The sequence below is a fragment of the Ixodes scapularis genome, unplaced genomic scaffold, assembly GCF_016920785.2.
Source record: "Ixodes scapularis isolate PalLabHiFi unplaced genomic scaffold, ASM1692078v2 PGA_scaffold6__148_contigs__length_123643588, whole genome shotgun sequence".
Classification (NCBI taxonomy): domain Eukaryota; kingdom Metazoa; phylum Arthropoda; class Arachnida; order Ixodida; family Ixodidae; genus Ixodes; species Ixodes scapularis.
This window is the reverse complement of record NW_024609881.1, coordinates 36474139-36500670: the sequence shown is the minus strand read 5'-3', so window position 1 is coordinate 36500670 and position 26532 is coordinate 36474139. Positions and strand designations below refer to the sequence as shown.

Here is a 26532-nt window from a genome sequence, read left to right as displayed (position 1 = left end):
AAATAGCTGTTCGCGAACCATGACCTCGAGCAGCTCCAACAGGGCCTCTTTGCAGGAGAAACAGGGGATCTTCGATAGAGCGCTTCCTGTTTCCACCGCGAAAGGGCGGGCAATGAGATGAAGACGCCAATAGCCATGATGATACAACTTCATTTTTACGTTTATTTGGAATCACTTGTCGTTCAAATGTCTAGACTAAATAAAACATTTTTTTTCGTACTGAACAGATAGTAAAACAACGAGTAGAAATACAAAATTATCTTGTCTAGAAACTCCCGACTAGATCATTATTAGGTATTGCTCTTGCTGTTTCACTTTCTTTACTTCACGAAAACAAAAACTTGCACGACTTCAAGATCAGCCCAGGCTCTGTCCGTTTCCTATACTCCTGCTAATATTTCATCTGCTCTTTGTTCGTTGTGACCCGCAGAGCTAGCCAAACGTCTTTGTAAACGCCATTTCAATGTTCCTCGCGTTGAACCAGTCCACAATGTCCACCGTTCGATTGACATGGGGAAGCATGTCGGCTGTCCATCCGTGCACAAGCATCCCTTTTGTGTGAAAGCCGGTCAGCTCCACAGCAACGCGGTGATGCAGCCTTTCGTGTACTGAAGAGGGATCGACCACGGCCAGCACGGCGAGGAAGTCTCCGAGGCTGAAACCAGGGCTTTTTCCGTTTCCGAGACAGCAGCAGATGGTGTGATTTGTCAGTGCCTTGAGGAACTTGGCCTTCTTGCCCTGCCCTTCCACTGTGCTGTTAAATACGCCCTTTAAAACAAGAAAAGATACCAGGATCAAGCCTGCACTCGCGGGCGTATCATTGGATTAGGGGAGTAAGTAGATACAGACGCCGGCAGCTCATGATATGCCGGGCGCGGTTATTCCAGCTCACCTGCGTTTTTTTTTTTTCCTCAATATTATGGTTGTTGTTTTTGATTTGTTTGTGCAGCATTGTAACACTATCCTTTATTGTTGTATTGTTTGCGGAACAAGTTTAATATGTTGTTTAAGATTTATTCAATGTGCCTCTACATTCGTTTTCACTGTGTATCCTCTCCTCTGCAATGTGTCTATGACTATGTATATGAATCTATGAATCTAAGTACCCATGACTATGACTATGTATCCTCCCTTCTGCAATATAGTAGTGAACCAAAATATATGATATTTCCGCTTTTGCGTGGGTAACTTTTCTTCCAACTGGGATATAGATATGAACATTGCAATGGAACACTACATTAACTTATTTATAGAGTAGAAACTGATGCTTACTTAAATATGAATCAATCAACTAGACGTCGAGCACTACTTCTGTAAAAGAAACGAAATATCATATCTTTTTGTTCACTACTGTATATATGGGCGGTTTGATTTGGGTTCAGGCAACGAGGGGCAGTCATATTTTTCGTTTGCTTGAAATTTTTATATTTCCTGGCGGATGTTCCAAAGAAGAACAATCCTTTTTATTTAAATGCTCTGACATGTTCAATTTCTGAAAAAAAAAAAAAACAAGAAATCTCAAAGAAGCGGGTTGGGACGACGAGGTTTTGACAATCGTCGTGTGTAGCGTTTTTGAATCACTCTCAATCTCAAAGTATTCAAAAGAGAGCATCTATATTTTTAGTGTGATATATTTGCAAGTAGGTAAGTCGACATTATAACTACGTTTGGGGATTTTTGTAAAAATTCCCAAATATGCCTCCGCGATCAACTGTGACCTGAATTGCAGATATTTTTTTTTTTCAAGTCGACTGTGTTTAGTATCGCTTTTAAAATAATACAACGTGTAGAACCTTTCATGGCCTTCCAAATTAAACAAAGTTCCTATTTTTATCATGTATGAGTACTGAGAAAAAAATTAGGAAACAGAAAAGGTTTTCACTTCTTGTTGAATATCAAAATGCTGCATTTTTTTTTTTTTTTTTGTCGCGTTCCGTTTTTTTTTTTTTTGTACACTCTTCTTTTAGCCAGCATACCTTCTGTTAGAGGAATATGCACTAGTTTTGAGTTTGAAGCCTCTAAATGTGCTAAGAAAGAGCAAATGCTGATGGTGGGTTTATGGGTTATAGCTGTATATTTTATTTTTATTATAATAATCTAAGGGACGTTTTACAAATAATCATATAAAATACATTGACGTAGTTAGGCGTATAATAACAAGTTTGTGATTCCAAACGTCTAAACACTAAAAAGTCGCAACTGCCGATAGCGGATTTTCGGACAATTTCTGCCGCTGCTTATTGGAGAGGACTCAAGCCTAAACGCTATGCGCTACATAATCTGTACTACGTTAGAAATGTCAAAGTATAATATTGTAAAACTTTAGAGTGACATACACATCCTATTGGAAACCTAGATTTTTATATGCCAAATTGTATATTTTAATGCGAAATTCACGTTGATAACAAACCAGAATAATTTTTTGGCATACTAAGACGCTGAAAACTCAAAACCAGTGCATATACCTCAAACGGAATGTATTCTAGGTGAAAGAAAATGGAAAAAGAACGCGACGAAAAAAAAATTATACAACCTGCTAAAATTGAACGAAAAGTGAAAACCTTTGTTTCATAATCTATTTCTCAGTACTCGTACATGATAAAAGGACAAGCTTTGCCCAATTTGGAAGGCGATGAAAGGTTCTAACCGTGGTATTATTTTAAAAGCAATACTAAACATAGTCGATCCAAAAACAAACAAAAACATTCAGAATTTAGGTTACAGTTGTCCGCGGAGGCATCTTTAGGAATTTTTACAAAGATTGGAGCGACGAATAATAAATAATAGTTATAATGTCGTCTTACCGATTCGCGTATATATCACAATAATATATATATATATATATATATATATATATATATATAGAAGCTCTCTTTTGAATACTTGGAGATTGAGATTCGTTCAAAAACGCCACACACAACAATCGTCAAAACCCACCATCGGTATTTGCTCCTTTTTAGCATATTTAGAGGCATACAACTCAAAACCCGAGCATATATCTCTAACGGAATGCAATCTGGGTAAAAGAAGGGTGTCTTGAAGGAGGTTAGCAGTGAAGACTTCTAACCTCGTGTTTCGTTCTTCTGAGTTGGTTTTCACAAACGCCCAATTCAAGTGCCTGCACAGCAATAACAAAATAGTCGGAACTAAACACGCCGTACGTTTCTTAAATTGTCGGCTGTATTTAATAAAAAAAAAGCGGGGAGACCACTTTTTGCATTTCTAGCTTCGTGACTAGTTCTTCTGAATTGGTTTTCGACTAATGGTACATGCAGCTGCCTACACAGCGATAACAAAATACTCGGGACTGGAGACGCCGTATGTTTCTTATATTTATCGCTGTATTTAATAAAATTAAAAAAAAAAAACGGGGAGAACGCTTTTTTGCGTACCTAGCTTCGTGATTAGTTCTTCTAAATTGGTTTTCGACTAACGCTAAATTCAAGTGCCTACACAGCGATAATAAAATACTCAGGATTTTACACGCCGTATGTTTCTTAGGATGTCAGTTGTATTTAATTAAAAAAGAAGAAACGGGGACAACATTTTTTTAACAACTTCTTTTGGCTCGAGCTAGTAAACACTAGTTAATGCCTTTACGTGCCAACGTGCGGAACGAGTGGATTCCGTTGATTACCCATGGCAGGGTGGACTTGAGAACTGCCTCCCAGGGCACGATGGTGACTCTGCATTCTACTCGATCAAGAACCACCTGGGCGGCCTCTGGATCCACCAGGAAGTTGAACTCGGATCCAGGCCGAATGTTACCGTGCCCTGTTTTTTTTTTTTTTTTTTTTTAGGATAATTTTAGTAGGTTGTTTTACAGGATAAGCATAAACTCAAACTCACATTCAAGGCTATCGTTCCGCTGCACCCACTTATTGACTGTTACTCATTTTGCTAAAGAAGTACCATCTTTGCACCCAACAGATGCTCCCCCATTCTAGAATAAATAAGTTGTGAGTATGTTTACACAACCGGAAGTTAGCCCCAATGGGTGGCTGGTTGCTCAGCTTTAGATGAGAGATTTATCTAATGCAGTAGAACCGCTTGTTACGATAGCCCAGGATCGCGGACAGCGGTGTCGAGGCGCCCGCCGAGAGAAAAGAGGACCCGCAGCCTGGTTATGGTGGACGATGAGTGACCGCGAGAGCCTGTGCTCAAGGTGGTGATCTATGGAGCCTGACGAGACTGGCGGGCCATCGAAAGTTAGGCCGCAGGGGGGCGCCACTTCACTGTCAGACCGCTAGCCTGTTTTTTTTTTTTTTTTTCTTAGCATGCACCACGCAGTAGTGTGATACACGACCAAAAGCCGGTACGATGCTAATTTACATCGAATCGGGCAGGGGTGAGGATTGAACCCAGGATTCCTGGGTCATGCAGCGCAAACTGTCGCTACACATTCTCCGAGCTGGTGTGCGCTAGCCCACTCAACCACTTTTTTTTTTGCCACAGTGTTTTAGTGCACAAAAGACTCATGCGGGCAGACATGTTTTCAACACACCAGCCGAGCCACGGCCAACACTGATTGAATAAATGGATCTCAACGTGGCCAGCCTGTCCAGGACAGGCGACCAACCGATCTGGGACCTGTCCCAGCACCTGATATACTTCTCGAATTTGTGTGACGCTCTGAGAAGAGAACGGGCGCACAGGATGGTACGTCTACATCGGCAAGACACACCACCATGGGGCTCTTCCAGATGTGTAAACTAAGCAACTTAATTAACTCATAGGGCAGACGATCCGCTGAGTTAACCCGCAAAAAACGTATTCCATCTGCAGTTAAATTCCATTCTTCAGAGTACGCAGCACCACATCTAAGTAAAAAGAAATGCGTCATAACGATCTAAAAACTGATCTTCTATAGACTCGGGCTTCTTGCAGAATACGCCGTCCATAGTCCAGGGAACGGGTGTGCCCTTTTAGACGCAGCCAGGTCTTAACCGGGGGTGTTCCAGCGTGAAGTTGAAAAATAGGAACTTTTACACTCGCAAGAACCAACATTTCTCTCTTTTTTTTACGCGATGGTGCACGTTTCGTCCCAATAAAACAGATTCTGGTGAATGTTTTGTTTTTCTGTCCGGGAAACTGTGCTGTTTTCATATGAAAGACGACAGTATGGACACATTTTTAATCAAAATGAGGTCACTCTTTGCCCAGAGACTTCTGAAATTATTATTTAAGCTACGTGGTGCGTGTGAAATAGGTTTTGTAGCAGGGTCAAAACTTTCCTGAACTATAATTTGAGCAAGCTTAAATGTGAATGATCACCAAACGAAACCCGTGTCGTTTGATGCACGCTAAAATATTCCAAAAAGGCAAACAACAGATTCCCGCTTTTTAAGGTGCATAAACATTTTTTTATATGTTGGCATGCTCGCCAGGGGAGTCTATTGCGCACACACTAATATCCATTGTTGCTTTTCTTTTGAGAGTAACTACGCGACTACGCCGGTTTTGCACCATGAGCAAACAATGACGTCATTGCCACTGAGGTTCAGAGAAAAAACAATGCGACACTTGACTGTGCTGAGCGGTCAACTGCTTGAGTTACAACTTATTCAATTCTTTTTCTCAATAGAGGATAATGGAGTTGTAGCTTACCTTCGATGTTTCCCCCCAAGATGAAGATTTCGCTCACATTTCTTGTTATGTTCGGATCAACCAAGAGCGCAATGGCAAGGTTCGTCAAGGGTGCAAGCAGAATGAGCGTTATTCGGTTCGGGCTTGCTCTAATCAACTCAATCAACTTTAACGGTGCGAAGGTATCATCTCGAGCTGTATTTTTCCCAATGACATATTTCAATGCCACGTTTCCGAAGTTGTCGGAGCCAAAGTAGTCCTCTTCGGGTTCCCAGTGCCCGAGGATTGGCTTGTCAGCGCCCTTGTAAACTGGAATCTTAAAAATACAAAATCAAGGTTAAGGGACGTCCCTTCAACGTGAAAAAGGAAGAAGCGTTAATCCTTTACCTAAAAAAAAAAAATGTGGGCCGAAAGAAAAAATCACGAGAAAACCTTAAATCCTTTATTTCGCTCTCAACCATTTTCGTGAGACGTTTCAGATTCACATGAAGCAATTCTCAGTCTACGTGGACAGATTTTCTATCCACGTGGCAAAGGAAGGACATAAGCAAAGCGAACGACTGAAAAATCTCTCCCCGCGATTTCGCGCGCGTCGGTTCACTTCAGGAGTTTTCGTATATGTTTTCTTTTAACTCGTCGCTATAGTTCTGAAATTCTGAAATTTAATACCTCGCTAACTGAGAAAAGAAAACATAAAATCGGTTAAGCTGTCATATTTAGATGTATGCCTTATAGTGTATGAAAACCTATTAAAATGCAATGAGCACCATTTATATACAATAATGAGAGCGTTTCAAATCACTAATTACAGGGCGTCACGAAAAAAAAACAACTGTACACGCTAAAATGGCTCTCAAAAATCAAGGTCTTGAGAGATCTTGTATGAACGTTTCTCAAAAATGTCTGACTGGTTACAGTGAATTGCTAAAAATTCCAGTCGGGGTGCCGAGTGCAAAGAAAACAAGAAAAGGATAACCTATTTTTTAAACGGCTCAGCGGCAGCTCTCGGAGAGACACCGAACAACGGCCATGTTTCTTTCCCTTATCCAGAGATAGCGCTACGGATTCATTGGACGGTGACTGGACGCGCCTAGAGTCACTAAATAAAGCTACGCTTTCAGAGTACCGAAACCCCCAAACTACGCATCTGAAGCCCGTCATGCGGCGCCATCTTGGGTCCGCACGCAAATGGAGGAGTGACTGTAGCTGAGCCAAGCCGAGCTGTAGCCGCCGCCTGCGCCAACTGCCGCGGCCGCAGCTGTGGCAGCGGATCAAAGCGGTGTTGTTCGTATCTCAACGTAACACGGAAAACGCGCGCGCCGAGCGACGGTCTTCAGCGTGCGCGCGCTGTAAACAGCAAACAACAGCTGGCAGAGGATCGCTGGACCCAAGAAGGTGGTGTTAAAAAAACGCGATGATGATGATAGCGACTCACGTGACTGCCGTTGTCCAATGATGCCGCAGCGAGCCAGAATATTTTTAAATAGAGCAACTGTATTGTCGGAAAAATGCCAAAGAAAAGGAATGCGGTACTCTGAAAGCGTAGCTTATTTAGTGACTCTAGACGCGCCGAGTGAAAAAGCGTGCTTTCATACGAGTTTTCAGTTCCGTGGGATATTTGTCAAAATCAAGTTGTTTGGGTTATCAGTTAAGTCTCACAATTCAGAAAGTCTCAAGCCATAAATATGAATAAATAAGACTGTCAAATGCTACTCTTGAAGTGACGTACCTTCGTCTGCGATTGTTCTTGTTTCGTGCATCGTCTGCTTTCGGAGTTTGACGTTCGCGCTTCTGTCTCAGAGCGCCAACTTCATTTCTTATCGCCGTTTCTTTTACTATTTTGTTCAATTCCTCACCAGCCGACAACTGAGCTCCAACGAAAGGTTCCAGCTGGTTTTCAGTTACAAAACGACAGGGAGTTTCAAGCAAGTGCGAACAAAGTGCCGGGCCGCCTTCAACAGAAGACCACCCACTCGGCAGACTATCATCAAGTGGGTGACATGGTTTGCTCAAGACGGAAACGTGACAAACAAATATCCGAACTGTGTAGAAACATCGCCGTAACGAAAAGAGCGTCAAGTCGTTCTTTACGCTTTCGAAGTGGAGCCCCATCTCTCGATTAGGCGTGCAACCCGTCAGCTCAGCCTAAGCCGGGGCTTCGTGTGGCGGGTGCTTCGCCGGCGAATGTACCCTTTCAAAGCGCAGCTCCAGCACGAACTGAAACTAGAGGACTACGCACGGGGATTGCAGTTTTGCGAGGACGAGCTGGAGCAAATTTAGGCAAACCTCAGCCACCTGCATTTCCTGGTCTTTACGGACGAGTCTGTTTTTCATCACGACGGCCACGTCAACAAGCAGAACTGCAGTTTGTGGTCTGGTACGAACCCGGACTGATCGACCGAACATCCTGTTCAGTTGCCGAAAGTCGTCGTGTGGTGCGGCATATGGCGAAAGGGTGTCGTCGGCCCGTTGTTTTTCGACTCGACGGTGACCGGTGACACCTCAAGGTGCAGGAGGAAGAGAATTTACCAGAGCTGGAGTCTGCACACTCGCAACGTGAAACTTGCATATTCCAATAGGATGGAACCCCCCCCCCCCCCCCGCCCCCCCCCCCCCCCCCCCCCCACTTTGCAACCCATGTGAGAGCCTGGCTCAACAACACGTTTCCCGGGAGATGGGTGGGCCGCGGCTCTCCGAACATGGATTGTCCCCCTCGGTCTCCAGGCCTCACCCCTTGAGATTTCTTTTTGTCTGGGTTGTACGTAAAAGTCGAAGTGCACGCCTGACGATTGAGGACCCTTCAGGAGTTGAAAAAACACATCATCGACGCATTCGAAGCCATCTGTGATGAAATGCGCGAGTCCGTCTTCCAGGACTACGAGAGGAGGCTGGAAAAATGTATCGAAGTTCGCGCAGGGCACGTCGAGCAGAGAGTTTCACTTTTTTTTTTCTTGCTAGTATATGTGTGTGTGAATGAGGCATTTGACTACAACTAGGAATGCCGCACTTCAAATTTCAACGGTTCTTTTCGGAGCCACCCAAACACTGCTTTTTCGGGCACACTCCTGGCTGCCCCTTCGTGCCTTATTCAAACGTCAAACTCTGAACGCAGACGATGCACGAAACAAGAACCGTCGCAGACGAATGTACGTCACATCTGGAGCAGCATTTGACAGTTTTATTTATTCATATTTATGGCGTGACACTTTCTGGATTGTGAAACTTAACTGAAAACCCAAACTACTTTATTTTGGCAAGTATCGCACGGCGTCAAAAACTCGAATAGAATCGTCCTTTTTTGCTCGGCGCGTCCAGTCAGAGTCCAGTGAATCCGCAGCGCCATCTCTGGATAAGGCAAAGAAACGTGACCGTCGTTCGGCGTCTCCCCGACTGGTGCCGCTCCGCCGCGGAAAAAATATGTTATTATTTTCTTATTTTCCTTGTACTAAGAGTTTCGACTTGAAATTTTAGCACAAGAATGTGACCAGTCAAACACATTTTCGAGATTTGGCACAAGATCTGCCAAGGTCTTAGTTTTTGAAAGCCATTTTAGTGTGTAATTATTTTTGTGGCATTTTGTAGTTTTTAGAGTGGCTTATTGCTGTTACGTTGAGGGGAAGTCGGGACAGACACCGGGGCAGCAGGGCTTACTGCTTTATTGGAACATGGTCCATCGTCAAGAACGAACAAGATGGAAGTGATCCCCACAGCAGCGGCGTTCCGCTCTTCTAGCCAGGGCGCCAAGCGATAACATATGGCGCGCATGCGTGGGGCGGTATATCACTCAAAGATATGACAGTGCAAGTCACCGACGCAATATTTTGCAAGTCACCGACGCAACATTTCTTCCCCTTTGAGTCTACAGTCGCTATTACACCAACGTACATTTTGTAAGGCATTAGTATAAGTAACATGTAATAACACAACTCATACAATCCAATTCATTATTCACACTCAATGATACGCCAGCCTGTCTAGTGGTCTTCTGGCACGAGTGCTTTGCCTAGGAGAGACGTGCGGGTGAACAGGACCACCCAGACCAGTTTCTGCGCGGCCTGTGCCGTCAGCCGTTTCCACAAGTGTATCCTCAGCGCTGTCATGTAGAGCAGACCAATACGGTTGAGCGACCTGTTTTGGCACGGGGATATGTGCAGAGTTCACGGCTCTCAAAGGCTCTGCATGCACAAATCTGATGCGCTGCTGTACCCGTACCCAAAATGTAACGTTAGACACAACCTTGATCACTTTTCCCCTAAACCATTTGACACTCTCACCCTCACGGATTTCACAATTACTGCGTCCCACACAGAAAAGGTGCAAACAGTACCACGTCGTTCATCCGAGCTCTACTCGATGCTCTCCATTTTGGTTTGCATTGCTCGCGTCATGTTTGGTTTCAAAATAGATAACCTCGTTCGCAGTTTCCTTCCGAGAAAAAGTTCACTGGGAGTTTTACCCGTAAAAAAATGCGGTGTCATTCTGTATGAAAAAGAAAATTGTCAATCTTGTGCTGCATGCTCCTTGTGCAGTCATTCCTTTGGTCTGCCAACAACGATTTTAACAGAGCCTTCTTTACAGTCTGAACTACCCGTTCAGCGGCCCCATTCGACTGCGAGTGGTATGGTGGCGTTCGTATGTTATTGACTCCATTTTTACGAAGGAATTCATGAAACTCGTGACTAGCAAATTGTGGACCATTGTATGTGACAACTTGGACCGGTAGTCCAGACGACGCAAACACCGACCGTACGACCTCTACCGTCTTCTGAGCGTTTGTGCTAGACATGAGTTTGACTTCAACCCACTTGAAATGCGAGTCAACCATAACCAGAAAAGTCTTGCCATCTTTTTCGGCGAAGTCCAAGTGGACGCGTTCCCAATTATTGGAACACCACAACCACGGTTGTAACGGTGCAGTCGGTACCGAAGCGCGGACACTGTCACAAATATCACTCTCTGACAAACCCCTCAAGCTCTTTGTCAACGTTGGGCCACCATACGATCCCCCGAGCAAGCATTTTCATCTTGTTAACTCCTGGATGTTCTTCGTGCAGAAGATCCAGGACGCTTCTCCTGAAGGAACTTGGAATAACCACGTGGTTTTTCCATAGGAGGCAATTCATGTCCATTGATAGTTTGTACCGTCTGATAAAGTATGGTTCCAGCTCTTTGTCAACAACTTTGGGCCAACCATGCCGAGTCATCTCGTGACCATGCCTTAGATGATCGTCTTCCTCAGTTTCTTTTGCGACATCTTTAGCTGTTAGCTGCATGTCAGGAACGGGCGAGAAACAATGAACAGCTTCCTGCGTCCGCGGACAAGGTAACAGTAACCTGGACAGCCCGTCTGTATTTCTAATGCACCCACCCTTCCGATACTGGATGGTGTACTGGTAACTGGCAAGTAAGTTGGACCAGCGGCGTATTCTTGCTGCGGCTATGGAGCTGGAATGCTTTTTCGGGTCGAAAATGTACGTGAGCGGTTGGTGGTCTGTTACGATGGTAAACGCACGGCCATACAGATACTTGTGAAATTTCTGTATGCCATACACGATCGCCAACGCCTCTCTTTCGATATGAGCGTAGTTCCGCTCAGCGGCCCTTAACGTTCTAGATGCATAAGCCACTGGCCTTTCTTCTCCGTTGATCACATGAGAGGTAACTGCGCCCACACCGTAAGAAGATGCATCACACGTCAATTTGAGCGGTTTCGCTGCGTCATAGAGCTCAAGAACAGCATTGCTGCACAGGAGTTTTTTGCAACACTTAAAACTTTCTTTGCACTCCTGCGTCCAGTTCCATGCGTTTCCATTTCAGAGCAGTTTGTGCATCGGTTCTAGCGTTGAGGCAAGTCACGGCAAAAACTTTGCGTATAAGTTCAGTAAGCCTAAGAAAGCCCTCAACTCTTTCTCGTTTTGTGGCTCTGGCGGTTTCAACACCACTTCCACCTTTTCTTTTGTTGACTGCAGTCCATTTCTTCTTATCTCGTCTCCAAGATACCGGACACTTTTCAGAAAAAAATTACACTTCCTCGGGTTAACACGGATTCCGTGCTTGCGTAGCCGTTCCAACACGCGCTCGGTGTTTGCTGCGCATTCTTCGTGTGTTCTACCGGAAATTAGAACATCTTCGAGGTAGCAAGCAGTGCTTGGCATTTCTTTAAGGATCTGATCTATCACCGACTGAAACAATGCAGGCGCACTTGCCACGCCGTAGGGAAGTCGTCGGAACCGGTATAACCCGAGGTGGGTATTCACCGTTAGAAGCTCTTGCGAGTGCTGCTCGAGCTCTAGTTGCAAGTAAGCTTTTGACAAGTCGAGGACAGTGAAGACTGCTCCTCCCGCTACTGCCGCAAAAATATCTTCATGCAACGGAAGCGGGTAGTGATCTACCTTCAAATGTGGATTTACTTTGACACGATAATTTCCTCAAAGTCTCACTGTCTTGTCTTCCTTTGGAACGACGACGAAGGGTGTTGCCCTATCGCTGTGTTGGACTCGGTAGATTACACCGTTTTCTTCCAAGGATTTTCGTTCTTCCTCTACGCTTTCACAGAGCGCATAAGGAACCGGCCTTGCTTTGCAAAAAAATAGGCCGGGCATAATCTTTAAGAAGTAAGCTTCCTTTGAAGCCTTTGATTACGCTGAATCCGGTTTCAAACACGTCACTGTACTTCTGTTTTCAAGACACTTCCGTCATGACCGTGTGCACTGAGATTATCTGAGACCAGTTCATTCGCACTTTTGATAACCAGCCGCGACCCAGCAACTTTGGAGTGACTGTCCCTTTTGCATCCTGCGCAATGATCAACGGCGAAGTGTGGTCGCTTCCCTCGTACGTTACTCGAACGTTAAAACACCCTTTCACTGGAATCGAACTTCCATTGTAAGCTTTTAGCCTTAAGTTGCTTTTGTCACAGCGTTTGTTTCCAAACGTTTTACCAAATGAGCTTTCACTCATTATTGAAACAGCGGATCCCGTATCTACTTGCGTTTCGACCTGTTTGCCGTCAATCATTACGCTTACACAGTAGGCGTTTACCTTTGGCTTTGCTCTAACTTCGAACAATTCAGTTTCCTCAACGGCTTTCTCTACTGTTGTTACGACTTTGATACTTGTTCTACACATTTTCGCAATGTGGCCAGGTTTTTAGCATTTGAAACGCGTGCTCTTTAAGTAAGGACACACCTTTGAATTTTGTGCGTTACCACACCTAGTACAAGTGACATTTGTCTTTGAAGCCGGAAAGTTGTTTTACGTTGTTGCTGTGTGGACCTTCGCTGCCAGTTGACGTCTTCTTGGACACTGGTGCTAGCTGAGGGTTCTTCTGTTCGTCGAACCTCCTTGCTTCGTCCTTGCGCGGCCTCCATTCCCAAGGCAGAGCTGAATGCCCGGTCAAAGGTGAGATCTTTATCGCTTGTCGCCAGCAACTTGCAGCGGATTGCGTAGTTTTGTTATCCCACGATGAGACGGTCTCGAAGCGCCTCCTCTAGAAACGTGCCGAAGTCGCACGTAGCTGCCAGTTTCTTTATTTCCACGACAAAGTCATTGATGTTTTCACCTTGACGTTGATCCCTTCGGTAGAATTTGTATCGTTCTACCACCGCCGAACGCCTGGGAGCAGAGTGGTTCAGGAGGATGTAAGTCAAATTTGGGGGTTTTACGCGCCAAACCAACGGCGGGCATCTGGCACGCCCCAGCGGAGGACTGAGGATTAATTTCGACCACCTGGGGATCTTTTGACGTGCAACCGAAAGCTCGTTTACACGGCGTCTTCTCCGCAATAAGCCTCCGTCATATTGCGGGCACCTCAGCCGGGATTCGAACCCGCTTTCAGGAGGATCTTGACGATGTCGTCATAGGTGGCTTCCACAGGCTTTTTCGGAAAGAGCACATTCCGAAGCGTGGTGAACGCCGCCTCCCCGATAAGCGTGAGAAATACTTGTTGTTTGGTAACCAGGTCAATCTTGTTTGCAGTTGCGAAAGCTTCAAAGCGTTCCACGTACACTTCGAAGTTGCCTTTCTCCGAAGAAAATTCCGGAAGGTGCCCCGAGACGGAACTGTTCTGCATAGTCCTGTCTGAAGTCTTGTCGTCCTCTTCCACGCTCATGGTTCTTTAGCAACCACGCTTGCTGATCCACATCTCGTCGCCACTGTTACGTTGAGGGGAAGTCGGGGCAGACGCCGGGGCACTAGGACTTGCTGCTTTATTGCAACATGGTCCATCGTCGAGAACGCACCAGATGAAAGTGATCCCCACACCAGCGGCGTTCCGCTCTTCTAGCCAGGGCGCCAAGCGATAACATATGGCGCGCATGCGTGGGGCGGTATATCACTCAGAGATGTGAAAGTGCAAGTCACCAACGCAACATTGTGCAAGTCACCGACGCAACAATTACCACAATACTGATCAGTCTTATGCTACAATAGAAACAGTTTTATTAGAGAATTGAACGAAAACCACATAAATCACCTCCGCAGCCGCGAGCACAATTAAACTGAAAATAATCAAACTAATCGGGATAAGTCCCTCAGCGCCTTTTATGCGGCAGTCAGGTAACTACTGCGATGAAAATATATTGCCCAGGTCGCGACCAAGCCCAGCATTATGAGTGTGCTTGATGACCTTTTTCGCCTTTAGAAAATCCTTCTATCAGAACAAAAATGGTGTCTAAAAAAAGCGTTATTTAATTTTTCGCGGAAAACATTCAAGCATCTCCAGGGTCGTTTATAACCAGTTTGTCGTTGAAAAACCGACCGTGGCGCCTAAGAACCACAGCGAAATTTGCAATTTAGTGGCGCCCATTAACACGTAACCCCGGGTGAGCAGTTGAATGCACTCTTACTTAAGGCTCTCTATAGGCTGCAATCTGCATTTGTCGGTCGTTACGCCTATTAGAGGCCTTTCATGAGGAGACGGACGCCGTAGGGGGCTAACTTTTGCTCTTCATTTGTTTATCTTTACACAAGTAAGCTCATGCTTTCAAATTCTGATGGACAAGACCTGCCATCTATAGTCATCTCTACATAATATAGTGCAATGTGTTAAGAAACCTATTTATGTACGGTCCCTTGGAATGTTGAATAATGCTTTTGCTTAAGCGGCCTGTCACCGCAATATGCACTCCGCACCATACACGAGTAGGCTGTACAACACTAGATCGCACGATCGACCCAAGAGCGCCGACATTCGAGCGCCGACAGTACAGCGCCACGACGTTACCGCGCGCGACGCGATAGCGCCGTGACGCGAGAGGGCGCGATACGAGAGTGCTGCGACGTTAGCGGGCGCGACTCGAAAGGGCTGCGACAGTAGCTCGCGTGTCATTAGAGCGGCCGCCCGTCGCAAGAGCGCACAATCAGTCCCATCGCGAGTAAAGCCCCTCTATCCTGGAAAAAATGGCGCCTTTCATTGTTGTGGAAATACTCGAGACACGTGCCCCTTGCAACTTTTGAGAAAAATATGGCGTCTGAAATCTAGCCCAGGGCTGCGCTGTGCCGCCATGATATTCCCAAAAGCTGCACGTTGTACGTGCCTCATGCATCAACGAAACTTGCGCTATTTTTGAAACATGAAGGGGCTTTAAGCGCGAGCGGCCCGACCCAACCGACCACTTGCTCGACAATTGCGTGTTTTATGTGAAATTTGCGGGGATTTAAGGCGAAAAATACAGCCAACCTACGAATCCTTCAATCAATCCTTTAAATTCACTACTCGGGGCACTATCCTCGTGTAAAAGTTCGGTGTTTATACATGTATAAATATTTTACGTTCAAACTCTTATTTCTGTTTGTGCTGAGACGTTTTCTTCCATCTTCATATATTTCTGAAATCGTTGGTATTCGTATACTCCTGAATCAAGGCATTCTTCTACAACCCTAGAAGATTGAACTACTTTCTAGAACAAAGATGGGGAAGCTACGATTCTGTAGAATGCAGAGAACGGTCAAAGTAGACTCATTTTGAGACATGCGAAAAAGGCATTGCCTTAAGGTTGTGTTTTTTCCACAACAGAAGGTGACGCCGTCACCGTATCCGACGCGTGAACGAATTAAGATTTGAGAAAATAAACTCTCTCAAATATATTTCGCAAAGTTTCAGGGAAGGTTTTCCTGTATCCGCCAAAAGGCTGGAATGCTGTGCGTCCGATGAAATTGCGCTAAGATTCCTTTTGACGAGTTTTCCACTGATAGCTTTTGGCGGTGATCTTTCTTCATTACGGTCATGCGCGGCACAATCAAGTAGCCAGGGAAGGAGGGGGTGGACCCATGACTCCCGGCTTCCCCCCCCTCCCCCGAAATCTTCCAATTTGCTGGAATCCCCCCCCCCCCCCCCCCCCCGGAATAAAAATTCTGGCTACGTGGCTGGTCCCAACAGTATTGAAAAGTATGTGAGAGACGTCTAAATAAGCACCACACAAATCGGATCCCAAATGCCTGTCGAGAATAAACCAAATGGAGCAAAAAGTAAAGTATTCATGGTATATCGGAGAGGCGCACCGCAGCACTGCGAAGAAATCTTAGACTCGCCGCTCCACCCAACCGCAGAAATCCCCTGTGCCTATATGCCCCACCCCACTCCCCTACGCCTTTTGCTCACTGATGTCAGTAAACAACTGGTTAGGAAACATCGTAACCGTTTTATTTTATTTTTTATTAAAGGCATATTCAATGACTTAAAAATCACCAATGCTCCGATCCGATCCGACCCACAATTTTGTTCTGTCTGTGGAGCCAGGGGTACATCACGCATTTCGCGCGGTTCGCTCAACCACGGTCGGACTGGAGGCGCGCGCTCTCTTTCTCTTCTTACTGCCTTTGCAATCGCCCGGGAGTCAACGGCATTTATTCTCCGTATGTAGGTCACTTGCTTGCCACCAGAAGCGCAACCACCTCACCCCACTTAGAGTTCCCATATAGGCTCCCTATGGGAGCCAGAGTTCCGCGTTTGGTTCCATGTGCCGCGTGCCGCCCTCGCCGCTATTCGCCGAGATCCGATCACGTGAGGAGACGTATCAAATGTCGCGCAGCAAAGTAGATATTGCACGCGCCCCGGCGTACGAACCGCGAGGTCACGTGAACCCCGAGGTCATGTGAACACCAAGGTGGCTCCAAGGTCACGTGATCCCCCGAGGTCACGTGACCCCCAGGGGTTGCGTGCCCCCCTCCAAGGTCACGTGATCCCCCGAGGTCACGTGACCCCCTCCCCGAGGTCATGTGACCCGTCCTCCCCCCCTTCCCCCCGAAGTCACGTGACACCCCCCTCCCCCCGAGGCCACGTGACCCCCTCCCCCCCGAGGTCAGGTGACCCCCCGGAGCATATTCATGAATGAGGGGAGAGGGTGAGAAGGAGAAGGGGTTTACCTTCCCCTCAAAAACCTTCCCTCCTCCTCCCCCCTCAGTACACTTCCCTACTCATTCCTCCTCAAGAGCTGTGCTCTAATTCGGCGTTGCAGGGAGTTCTAAACGGCTTTCATTTTTTACTCCCGAATCTCTCGCAGATGTGCGTCAAATATTCACCGTTCTGGGCTCATCAGAAGCGCATTAGATAGTGGCTGAGGGCCTAAACGTAAGGATCAGGTATCAAAGGCTATAAAAATCTCGGCCGCAAGTTGCGACAGCGCTGAGATACACTGGCAGTCGCGCTCTGTGCAAACGGCAAAGGGTAGCCCAGGGGTTAAAGCCCCTCCAGGGGTGAGGTGACAGCGCCCCCCGCGAATTGCGGCGGGAGGTGGCTATTGCCCCAATTGCAGAGGCCGGAAGAAGAGAAAGAGAGCGCGCGCTTCCAGTCAGGCCGTGGCTCAGCTGGGGTGCGCTCTCGTATCGTGAGCTCCGTCTTTTTTATTCCGTTTTTTTTTGCGCTATTTTTAATATGAAATCTAAACCGGTCATGCGCTCTCGTGTCGTGTGCGCTAGTGTCAAGCCCGCTACTGTCACAGCGCCCTCGTGTCGCGCGCTCTAACGTCGGCGCTCTAGTGTCGCGAGCTCTAAAGGCGCTCTCCCACAAGGGTAGATCAATCCTTATCGTTCCTTTCGTCCTATTCTTATCGCAGTTTCCTTAATCAAGGTTAAATGTTTCATTGATATTCGCTGAGTGAAATATACCTCAACCGGAAAATCAACATTGAGAACGAAATTTGTCTCTTTGCATTCGCTCATTACGGTCACAGAGGAGAGTTTTACCTTTAATGAGGTATTATGTTTTCTGCAACCTCTGTTTTTCGGCTATCTTCTATCGTTTTATTTTACTGTCATTTGTTGTTTTCAATGCCCCCTAAGCAACATTTGAGGCCAATAAATAAACATGGAATTCGTTTCCGCGTTTCAGAGCACAATGAATGCTTGCCTTTGGGAGCATTTTTTGCTACGCCATTTTCAATCTATGAAGGTTTCGTCTTTTGGAACAATACAGATGCCATCATTTGTAAATGACTTCCTTGGTTGAGGTTAGCGACCATAGAACGTTTTAAATGTAAAACACGAGTGTTTCCATTTGTTACTCGATTAAAGGCTCTTCTCCACTTTGCTTTTTCATGTACTTGCCTCCATTTTTGATATTGCAATGTTTAAACAGCTGGCGCAAATTTATTTTCGATAGCAGCCAAAGGAACAAAACTGGCAGTATTCACTGCTTCACAGGAGCATTTATCTAAAAAAAAATAGCTAATGCTCTGATAGCTTACTTCATTATTAGCGAGTTTTAGTAGACCGTGTTTCCCGCTCCGCTAAGCCCCTCCCCTACCCGGAACTCTACAGCCAAGACCATCGGCGCGCAGGCATAGTGGCGATTCCGCGCTCCGCTCTGCAGAGCGGCCGCACGAAAACGGTCTGCTAAAGCTCCCTATTCTGTGGTCACGTACGCACCGACGGGCAGCGGCTCCGGAAAGAACATTCCTACGCTCGACCCGAACAGCTCCTGAAGACATCGGATTACGTTACCCGACTAATGTGCCGCGTCGTCGGAGGAACTTGCCGCATCCTTGCAAGAGTTCCCCGCAATATCCAGTTTACATAACGTTGAATAATAACCCCAAGGTTCACCATGGCGCCGCGAGTACTGTTCTCTAGTCTGGCAATGGCTGCCGTATGGCCTCGAGATTGCACAACTTCATGGCACCGCGAGGGAATCCTACGCACGAGGGTATACACAAATACGGCGCAAGATTGCACGTGGAGACGGCATGGAGACGGCTTGGGATCAGCGGCCGGAACAGACGCCAACTTCGCGTCTTCGTCGTTATTCCAAACTTGGCCATGTAACGATCACTTAAAGGGAAGCTGAAACACTTCTTGAAAAAAACGAGTTAGAGGTGAATTCTGGCGTATTTTTATCCCGTGAATCTGAATATCACTTTTGTTTTCCCTGAAGATGCAACGGAAAGCGAGAAAAAGCGAAAAAACATTCGACCAGTCGTGACGTCATACTAGGATCTTCGGGCCGCCAAGCGCGTGTCGCTCGTATGGGCAGCGCGTGCAACGGCAAGCTTGCCAGGTATATTTCCCCGCACTGACACCAGTCGTGACGTCTCTTTCTGACCTTTCTGAAAATGGCAAGAGTGCGCGTGCATAGCTTTGACAGGCGCTGAAGATGCGCGAGAGCAGATATTCCGAAAGCTCCTAGTGTGACGTCACGCCCCGGGAAGGAGGGGCTTCGGCGGTACTCTAAAAATTAATTTCTGAAGCCTCCGTGCACCAAATTGAAAAATAATCTTGATATTCGTGATCCTGGAGGTAGAGTGAAGGCCATTGAAATGTCTTTTCTCAAATAGAGAACCGCTTCAGTTTCCCTTTAAATAAATGAGAGATTCTAATAAAACATCCCCAAATTCCACAATTCCGAAAACAAAAGAAACCATAAAACTGCCCGTATATGGAAGTAATAAAAAGAAAAAGAAAACAAAAAAAACATGGTGGAAAGCATAGAGTAAAAAGTAGCAGCCAGCACACTAAAGGCGCGTTTCCTCCTGCAAGTGGCAACTTTCGTCCAACACGTTTTCTTGTCGCAAAAGCGACAGTTCAAATGCGAAAGTGACCGGTTCGGGGCAGTATCTTCCAGACGAAATTTTCGGACCGGTCGCCTCCAGACGCCCGGCGGCTGAACGAATCAGCAGCGCCTAAGAAATGGACGTATAGTGAGCCTCGATTTTGCCTGTGTCATGCATGCGACATGCATGAGGCAGCATATTCAGCGCCGTCGCCGACGGGTTGTCGGGTTGTGTGATTGTTATATTTTTGTTACCCGTGGTGTGCGCTGATTGGCGCGTCGAGGAAAGGCGACGTGATGACGGAAGGAAGAATCGACGAGACGGGCACTTCTAGGCTGGAGCTGGTTCAAGCAACACTTGGAGCTCGAATAAAGCGCTTTCCCCCCCCAAAGGCTGGCTCCCTGCCTTTCCGGGTCCCACGGCGCCCAAACCACAAGCCATGAGATTCGGGAAGGCAGGGAGCCAGCCTTTGGGGGGCATTTGTGCGGAATAAGCAACTAACATGTCCGTTCAAAACCTCGGAAGCTTGGTTCGCGGCAGCGGCAGCGGCCGCGCGACTTAAAAGATACGTACTGTACCGCTCGAGGGAGGGCAGGCAAATGGAGCGATTGTGATTTTCTTTATACGGCTCCAAAGAACCGACGCCAACATCGCGAATATTTCTCTTATCGCAAAAACGGCGCAGATGCAGCTGTGTGACGACGGAGATTGGAATGCTGCGAAATGCGAGCCCAAGCTGTAGCGGGAAGGACCTAATCGACGGCGGCTCCCCGCAGGCTCTGAAAATTGACTTGCCGGTTGTGGGCAGTATGAACGTCGGTGGTCTCTAGTCGAATATTACTAGTCGGTTCCGCGACCGTTGCATGTCGCGAATGTGAACGCCTCTAAAACGTTCTTTGCCCAGCAAAAAAACTTGTTTTAATTAGCGTAATTTATCCTACCATATCCTGCCACCCTCACAGGGGTCGTCCGGTAAACTTTTGTTTAAGGGAACGAGTAAATTATATAGTCACTGCTTTAAGTAATATCTTCTGCTCAATATCTGAATTTATAATCCTCCCCTGCACAAGTAGTGAACTTTTAAAAGATCCCAACTGCTCAGATTGCCCCCGTCAAACGCACGGCGTTTTCGTTGGCAGCAGCGGAAGCTCTGACGAAACATCATCCAAAGAGAGCCACGACATCAACAGCCTAAAGTCCCTTCTTGTTTCAAAAATATCATAAGGAGCGTCGAAGCACGAGGGACGTGCAGCGCGGAGCCATTGGGAAGATCATGGCCACACAGTGCAGCACTGAGGTTGATTTCAGACGCCATGTTCTTCCGAGAATGGCGAGCGGCACGTGTCTCGAGCATTTCCACAACAATGGATGGCACCACTCTTCCCAGGATAGAGGGGCTTTACTCCTGACTGCTGTCTCAGTAAAATAACCTCGTTCTTAAAAAGACAACATGTACGGTGTTGGGGGAAGCTCAGCTCTTCGACGGCGATATTTGTAAGCACCATTAACCATGTTGATTGAAGCCTAGAATACGTCAACCCCTGCGACTCTGACGTTACCATGCCTCATGTGACGTCACAATATGCCCAGCCATGCGAACTGCGAAATTTGGCGTGCGGTTGCGTATTGATGTTCACGATTGATTGAACAAATATTGAGGCCCCTTTTATTGAAATTAATATATCTGACTATATTTCAGCCCACTCTACAGCGCGAAAACTTAGTAACTTTCGGATTTCACCGGACAGACAATCGCCTTAATTTTAAAGGTTTTTTTTTTTCTAGGAGCTTGCAATTAAACAAAAAGTTATTACAATAAACACTAGAAGCTGAGCTGGAGCTGGTTTCTACGCGACTTCCGGTTGCAAATTGAAGCAGACAGCATGCAGTCTACATTTCCAGCCTCCCTGTGTATTCCTATGAAAACAAGCGTGACTTATGTCTCTTCGCCGGAAAATAACATGAATAACTTTTGTCATTTCAGTTACCGGATAGTATGCACCTTTATTGGTATTGTGAAAATGTAATTGCTTTAGTTACGTTATTTTTCTCTACCACTGAACGATGTTAAACTTCACTCTATTTCAGGCCCAAACCTCTGTTTCAAGCAAGGGACGTGAAAACGAGCGAGGATTCTAAGCAAACTAACGATCGAAAGGAATGTAGAGTGTATTGAAGGTTTGCTAGCATTTCGGTGGTGCTTATATATTGCTAATATGCTCGTCCTGTCATTAGATGAAAATGACTTCGTCGTGCTCCTTTACGATCGGTTAAAGAAACAGTGGAACCCAAACAATAAATCTCGTGAGCTACGAAAGTTGTCTTTTTATCATTTTCCATGTCGAAAGGTGTCTTTTTATCATTTTCCATGTCAGGCAGTCTTTATCGGGCACCTGCTCTATGGCTCACCTTATTTTCAAAGATTTGGACCATGCGGGTGATGATTTGAACCTAGAACAAGCATCTTCGCACATATTCATCAGCAGAAAGAATGAAGCAGTACTTATTTATTGGAAATCTGACTATATTACGTGGCTTTCAATTTATTTTGATCGTCTGCATGCACAATGAGTTACTAATCCAGTGTTATTGCGTAGTTCTTGCCGTCTTTCTTGGTTTTCCACGTGTCCTTCGATCGTTTGGCACGTATATGCCCGAAGTTGAAAAGCGTCGACGCCGAATTCGCGCTAACAGTGTCCGACACTGCACATAAATGCACGTACGAAGCGGTCTTACAACGTTTTTGATACCACAAATTTCAAATAGAAATACTGTAACTGACCAATTGTTTCATCTGCGTGACTGAGAAATTTTACAATGTGCCTAGTACGTACAAATTATTCGTGATATTCGCTCTTATAAAGGAGCACAGAGAGAAAATGCACTGGCTTTTTCCCATGGAAATGCATTACCGGAAGTCAATTTCTGACTGCTTGCTGTCTGCTTCGAAATGCTACAGCACACTAGTGCCGGCCGAGACTGTAGAGTTTTTTGCAATAACTCTATGCAATTGCATTGTGATTTATCATTTATCTTCTGTCGGTCTACAACAGCAAGCCATTGGTAACGTGACTTTTCCCGTCTCTATAAGTTTTGACTTTCGCGGTATTTCTTCTTCTTCGCATCCGGTTGTCGTTTTGCTGTTTTGCCCTTCGGTTTTGTTATTATTTACTTTTCGGCCTGTTTTAACAGCCATCGCGTTCTTTTCCGTAGTTTTCGGTAAGTTTTCTGCGGAGTCGACACCGTCTCCCACTTTCCTTCGTCGTCCCGTTCTTCCCTGTTCGTAACTCTTTTTACTCTCTTCCCGTTCTTCGTTCTCCCATCTGGTTGTCGTTTGCTGCTGTGCCTTTTTAGGCTTAGTTTTGTCTGTTCTTAATCTTCTGGCGTCATGTTGTGACAGCCCTCGCGTTCGTGCGCACGTACTCCTTACGGAGGACATGCGCACGAAGCGTCGCTTATATTCCTTTCCTCTTCCTTTTGCGCGTCTTATCTCACACGCTCTTAGTTTTGTACTATTCTCTATTGTAGGCGTTTACTTTTTTTTTTCTTCCAAATTTGCAGTATTTTTAGAATTTTCAATCACGGTGCCCCCACGTTCATGCATAAGCGAAGGTACCAATTCTAAGCTTAGTGACCTTTTTGGACCTACCAGGTATTTACAAAGCGGACAGGTTCAAAGAGATTCAAATGAAAATAAATTATTAATAAATAAGAAAACGTAATGAATAGCAAAAAGTATAAAACAATTAAACTAGCAAATAGAAAAAAAGTATATTGAAGGAATTTCCCACAAGAAACCTTCAGATGTTTATTCTATACCAAGCAAAATATTAGCCTGAGACAGAAGTAAGCGAAGTCTCGTAGCGGCAGCGAAGTATCTGATGGGCCTATGAATTCACTCTAAAATCTGAAGTTTCTTGGATTAGTCTGAAATATAAATTACTTTGCCTTCGAACGTTCATTAAAATGTTAAAGACAGCCCATAACGCACTGCCCAGTATGTGGCATATTCAATCGACATATAATACTTCCGAGATTGGTTCAGAAAATAAAGAGAACTGCGAACTTCTTTTCGTGCATATGTGGTTTCTTTTTTTTTTGCTCCTCTCTCTCTCTTAAATTTCAAAAGGCCCAGAATTCACACGGTCATAAACCCGGTATATATGAAAACTGTAAAATATTTTTAAACATTAACGTTATATTCATTTACGCACCTCTGCCATACTTTCACAAGCACGCCTTGGTCACCCGTTCTAACGACACGTGTTTATTTATTTATCTTTTTAGTGCCCATGAACTGCCCCCGGGCCTACTGAAGGGTGCTCTGTCAAATAACATACAATATTGACGCAGCACGTCTGTTAAACAAAAATAATACAATCATTTAAAAAAAAATTTAAACCAACGTATATAAAAAAAAGAAAACAAAAAGCACTAGTACTGGCGTTTGCGAACTATGTTCGCAAACGCAAGAGATTAGCATTAAGTGCAAAAGAAAAAGAAATGACCATGCCGTAGTCCCTAAAATAATACTCGCAGTTATATAAGGTTTTGCGTAAACTGTTCAGAAACGAAAGTTGACGGAGGAAAAGTTGCACATCGTTTTCCTACATAACAGTTCGCGCTAAAAATAATTAAACAGAAACGCATACACAAGAAAAGTGCCTTCACTTGCTGCGACAAAACGCTAAAGGCTATGAAGGTCCAAGTGTCGGTTTCGACCTGCGGATGTATTAAATTGGAATACGCCTCCCCTATATGAGATCCCGGTACTGACTTACTTACAACAGCAGTCGAAGCTATTCAAAATAGATCTGTTCCCTTCATTCTTACTAACTATCACCGTAGTGCAAGCGTAACATCCATGAAAACGTTTTTAAACCTACCTAACCTTTCTTCACGTCGTGAGTTATCCCGTCTTTGTCTGTTTCATGAAATTTATCATCACAATTCTTCCTTGCATCAAAAATTACTAACCCCTCCCTCATATGTCTCGCCACGCGTCGATCACCAACACAAAATCGGTCTACCTGTTTGTAAAACCACTACTTTTTATAATTCATTCATCCCCAAAACAACAATCACGTGGAACCACCTTCCATCGTCAGTTGTGTTTGTAACAGATGCCACCATGTTTAAGCGTTGTTTAACCACTTTTCTAAGTTAAAATTTCTTATGTTCGTGTTTCTATTCTTAGGTTGTCATTTTGTTTTTTAGTGATTTTGCTTTGTAACCCACTCCCCTCTGTAATGCCCTCGGGCCCTGAGGGTACAATAAATAAATAAATAAATAAATAAATTCACAAACACGAGCAGAACGCTGTTCGTCCACCACCTTGCGTATAGAAACAGATGCAGTCTTACTTTCAAACCTTCTTAATCAGTCCTCGTAAATTTGCTAAGTTGCACATACCTCCGTCTGCCCAAGCTTCTTGAGCACTCTCATTGTGTTGTTATACGCGTTCTCCGTATTGGTGTTGCCAGCGACGACAGTAATGGCTTCGACGCACTTGCTGTAAGACAACATCCCCATCAGAGCCATGGCATCGTCAACGCCCGTGTCCACGTCCATGATGTACCTCATGTCCCCGTACGGACAGAGCTTGAAATAGTCCACCGAATAACGCATTGCAATGGCGGCTGCTGGTAGGAGCACAAGCTTAGCCCAACTACCAGCCGACATCCTTCGAATATAGGTACTTGACCTGCCGGACGGTTTCTCCGGAAACAATAATTCAAGACCGTCTAAGGGCACGTATACTCGGCAGAATAAAATATCTTATCAAGCAATGAAAGTCGCGCAGTCTCAAAATGATAGCCGGTTGCCGAATCCCAATGTCGTGTTGACACCCTCGCGGTTTATTATCATGTAGTAATTGTTTCCTCGCCGTCAGTAAAACAGGCATGGACGTCTGTTTTATTACAGGTGTTTCTTTTCATTTTTTTACTCAATTGCAACACGCACACGTGGGATCAAAAAAAAAGATGCATAACTTGCTTTCACTGACGCTACATCAGTCGCGACTTCCCCGTACCGTGCTCCTGTGCCCGTACCTTCTGCAGCCTGAGCTTCGCGCCATCCAGTTTGTTCTCGGCAGGCCTTGCCGATGTGAACAAATAAGATGGTTTTGAAATGTATGCTCAGAAGGTACGGGCACAGTGACATGTATGGAGGAATGGCGACTGGTATGGTGCCATATTAAGGCACTTTCAAGGCGTGCATAGGGTTTGACATCAAACTGCCGCTTGGTTTGCGCACCTGGCCGCGATTTGGTTTCAGCTTCTAAGAATGACATCATTAATATCAATAGCGGTCACTAAAGGTCTTTGTGCGGTTCGCGCGGGCCCACAATCGTAGATAATTTTGTTTTGCTTTGAGTAGGCCGAGGGGCACACTTTTCTTTTGGTGCGAAGAGAGGGACTTTGCATTTTGATTTTAATTGATTAACATCTCCACATTAACATATTTTTTTTAGAACTTATTGATCGCTTTCGACTCGCTAGTTTAGTTACTAATCGTTCAAAACACGCACTGCAGGGCTTGCAACGTTCTCGTTTTTTGCTTCGGGGTTGTATTTGAAGTTATTTGACGACCAACGTTGTAAGTAAGTATATTGGCTGTGGAGCTATGTAGAAATAAAATGCTCGCATTAGGTGGCCACTCTGTGGTCTCTTAAAATGTTGGAACTGCAGTATCGCCCACCAGTGCTTTTTCCGCCAGTCTATTTCGTCATTAGGCACGTATGACTAGTCCGCCTTTCTTTCCCAGGTAGGGAATACGCTACCCCTTTCGATCTGGATGAGAATCGTACCGCGGCGTGCGGCCATGTATTGTTACTGCTTATTCCACGGTAAAGACCAAAAACTACCAGTCGTAGTGCACTGGCCAAAGTTCTGACCGACAGCGTGTAACAATATCGCCATACTCTGGCGGACTAACCTCGCGCAGTGGAAACATCTGA

At 45.5% G+C, this 26532-nt stretch overlaps 1 protein-coding gene across 1 annotated transcript; it reads right to left on the bottom strand.

The window, feature by feature from the left end:
• Window positions 1–432: 432 nt before the first annotated feature.
• On the bottom strand, window positions 433–25282 carry LOC121838381 (probable uridine nucleosidase 2). Its single transcript, XM_042294584.1, has 4 exons — window positions 24984–25282; window positions 5608–5902; window positions 3638–3774; window positions 433–768 (listed from the first exon to the last, which is right to left on the bottom strand). Exons 1-4 carry the CDS (start codon window positions 25251–25253, stop codon window positions 433–435), a joined length of 1038 nt encoding a protein of 345 aa, XP_042150518.1. The 5' UTR covers window positions 25254–25282.
• Window positions 25283–26532: the final 1250 nt, after the last annotated feature.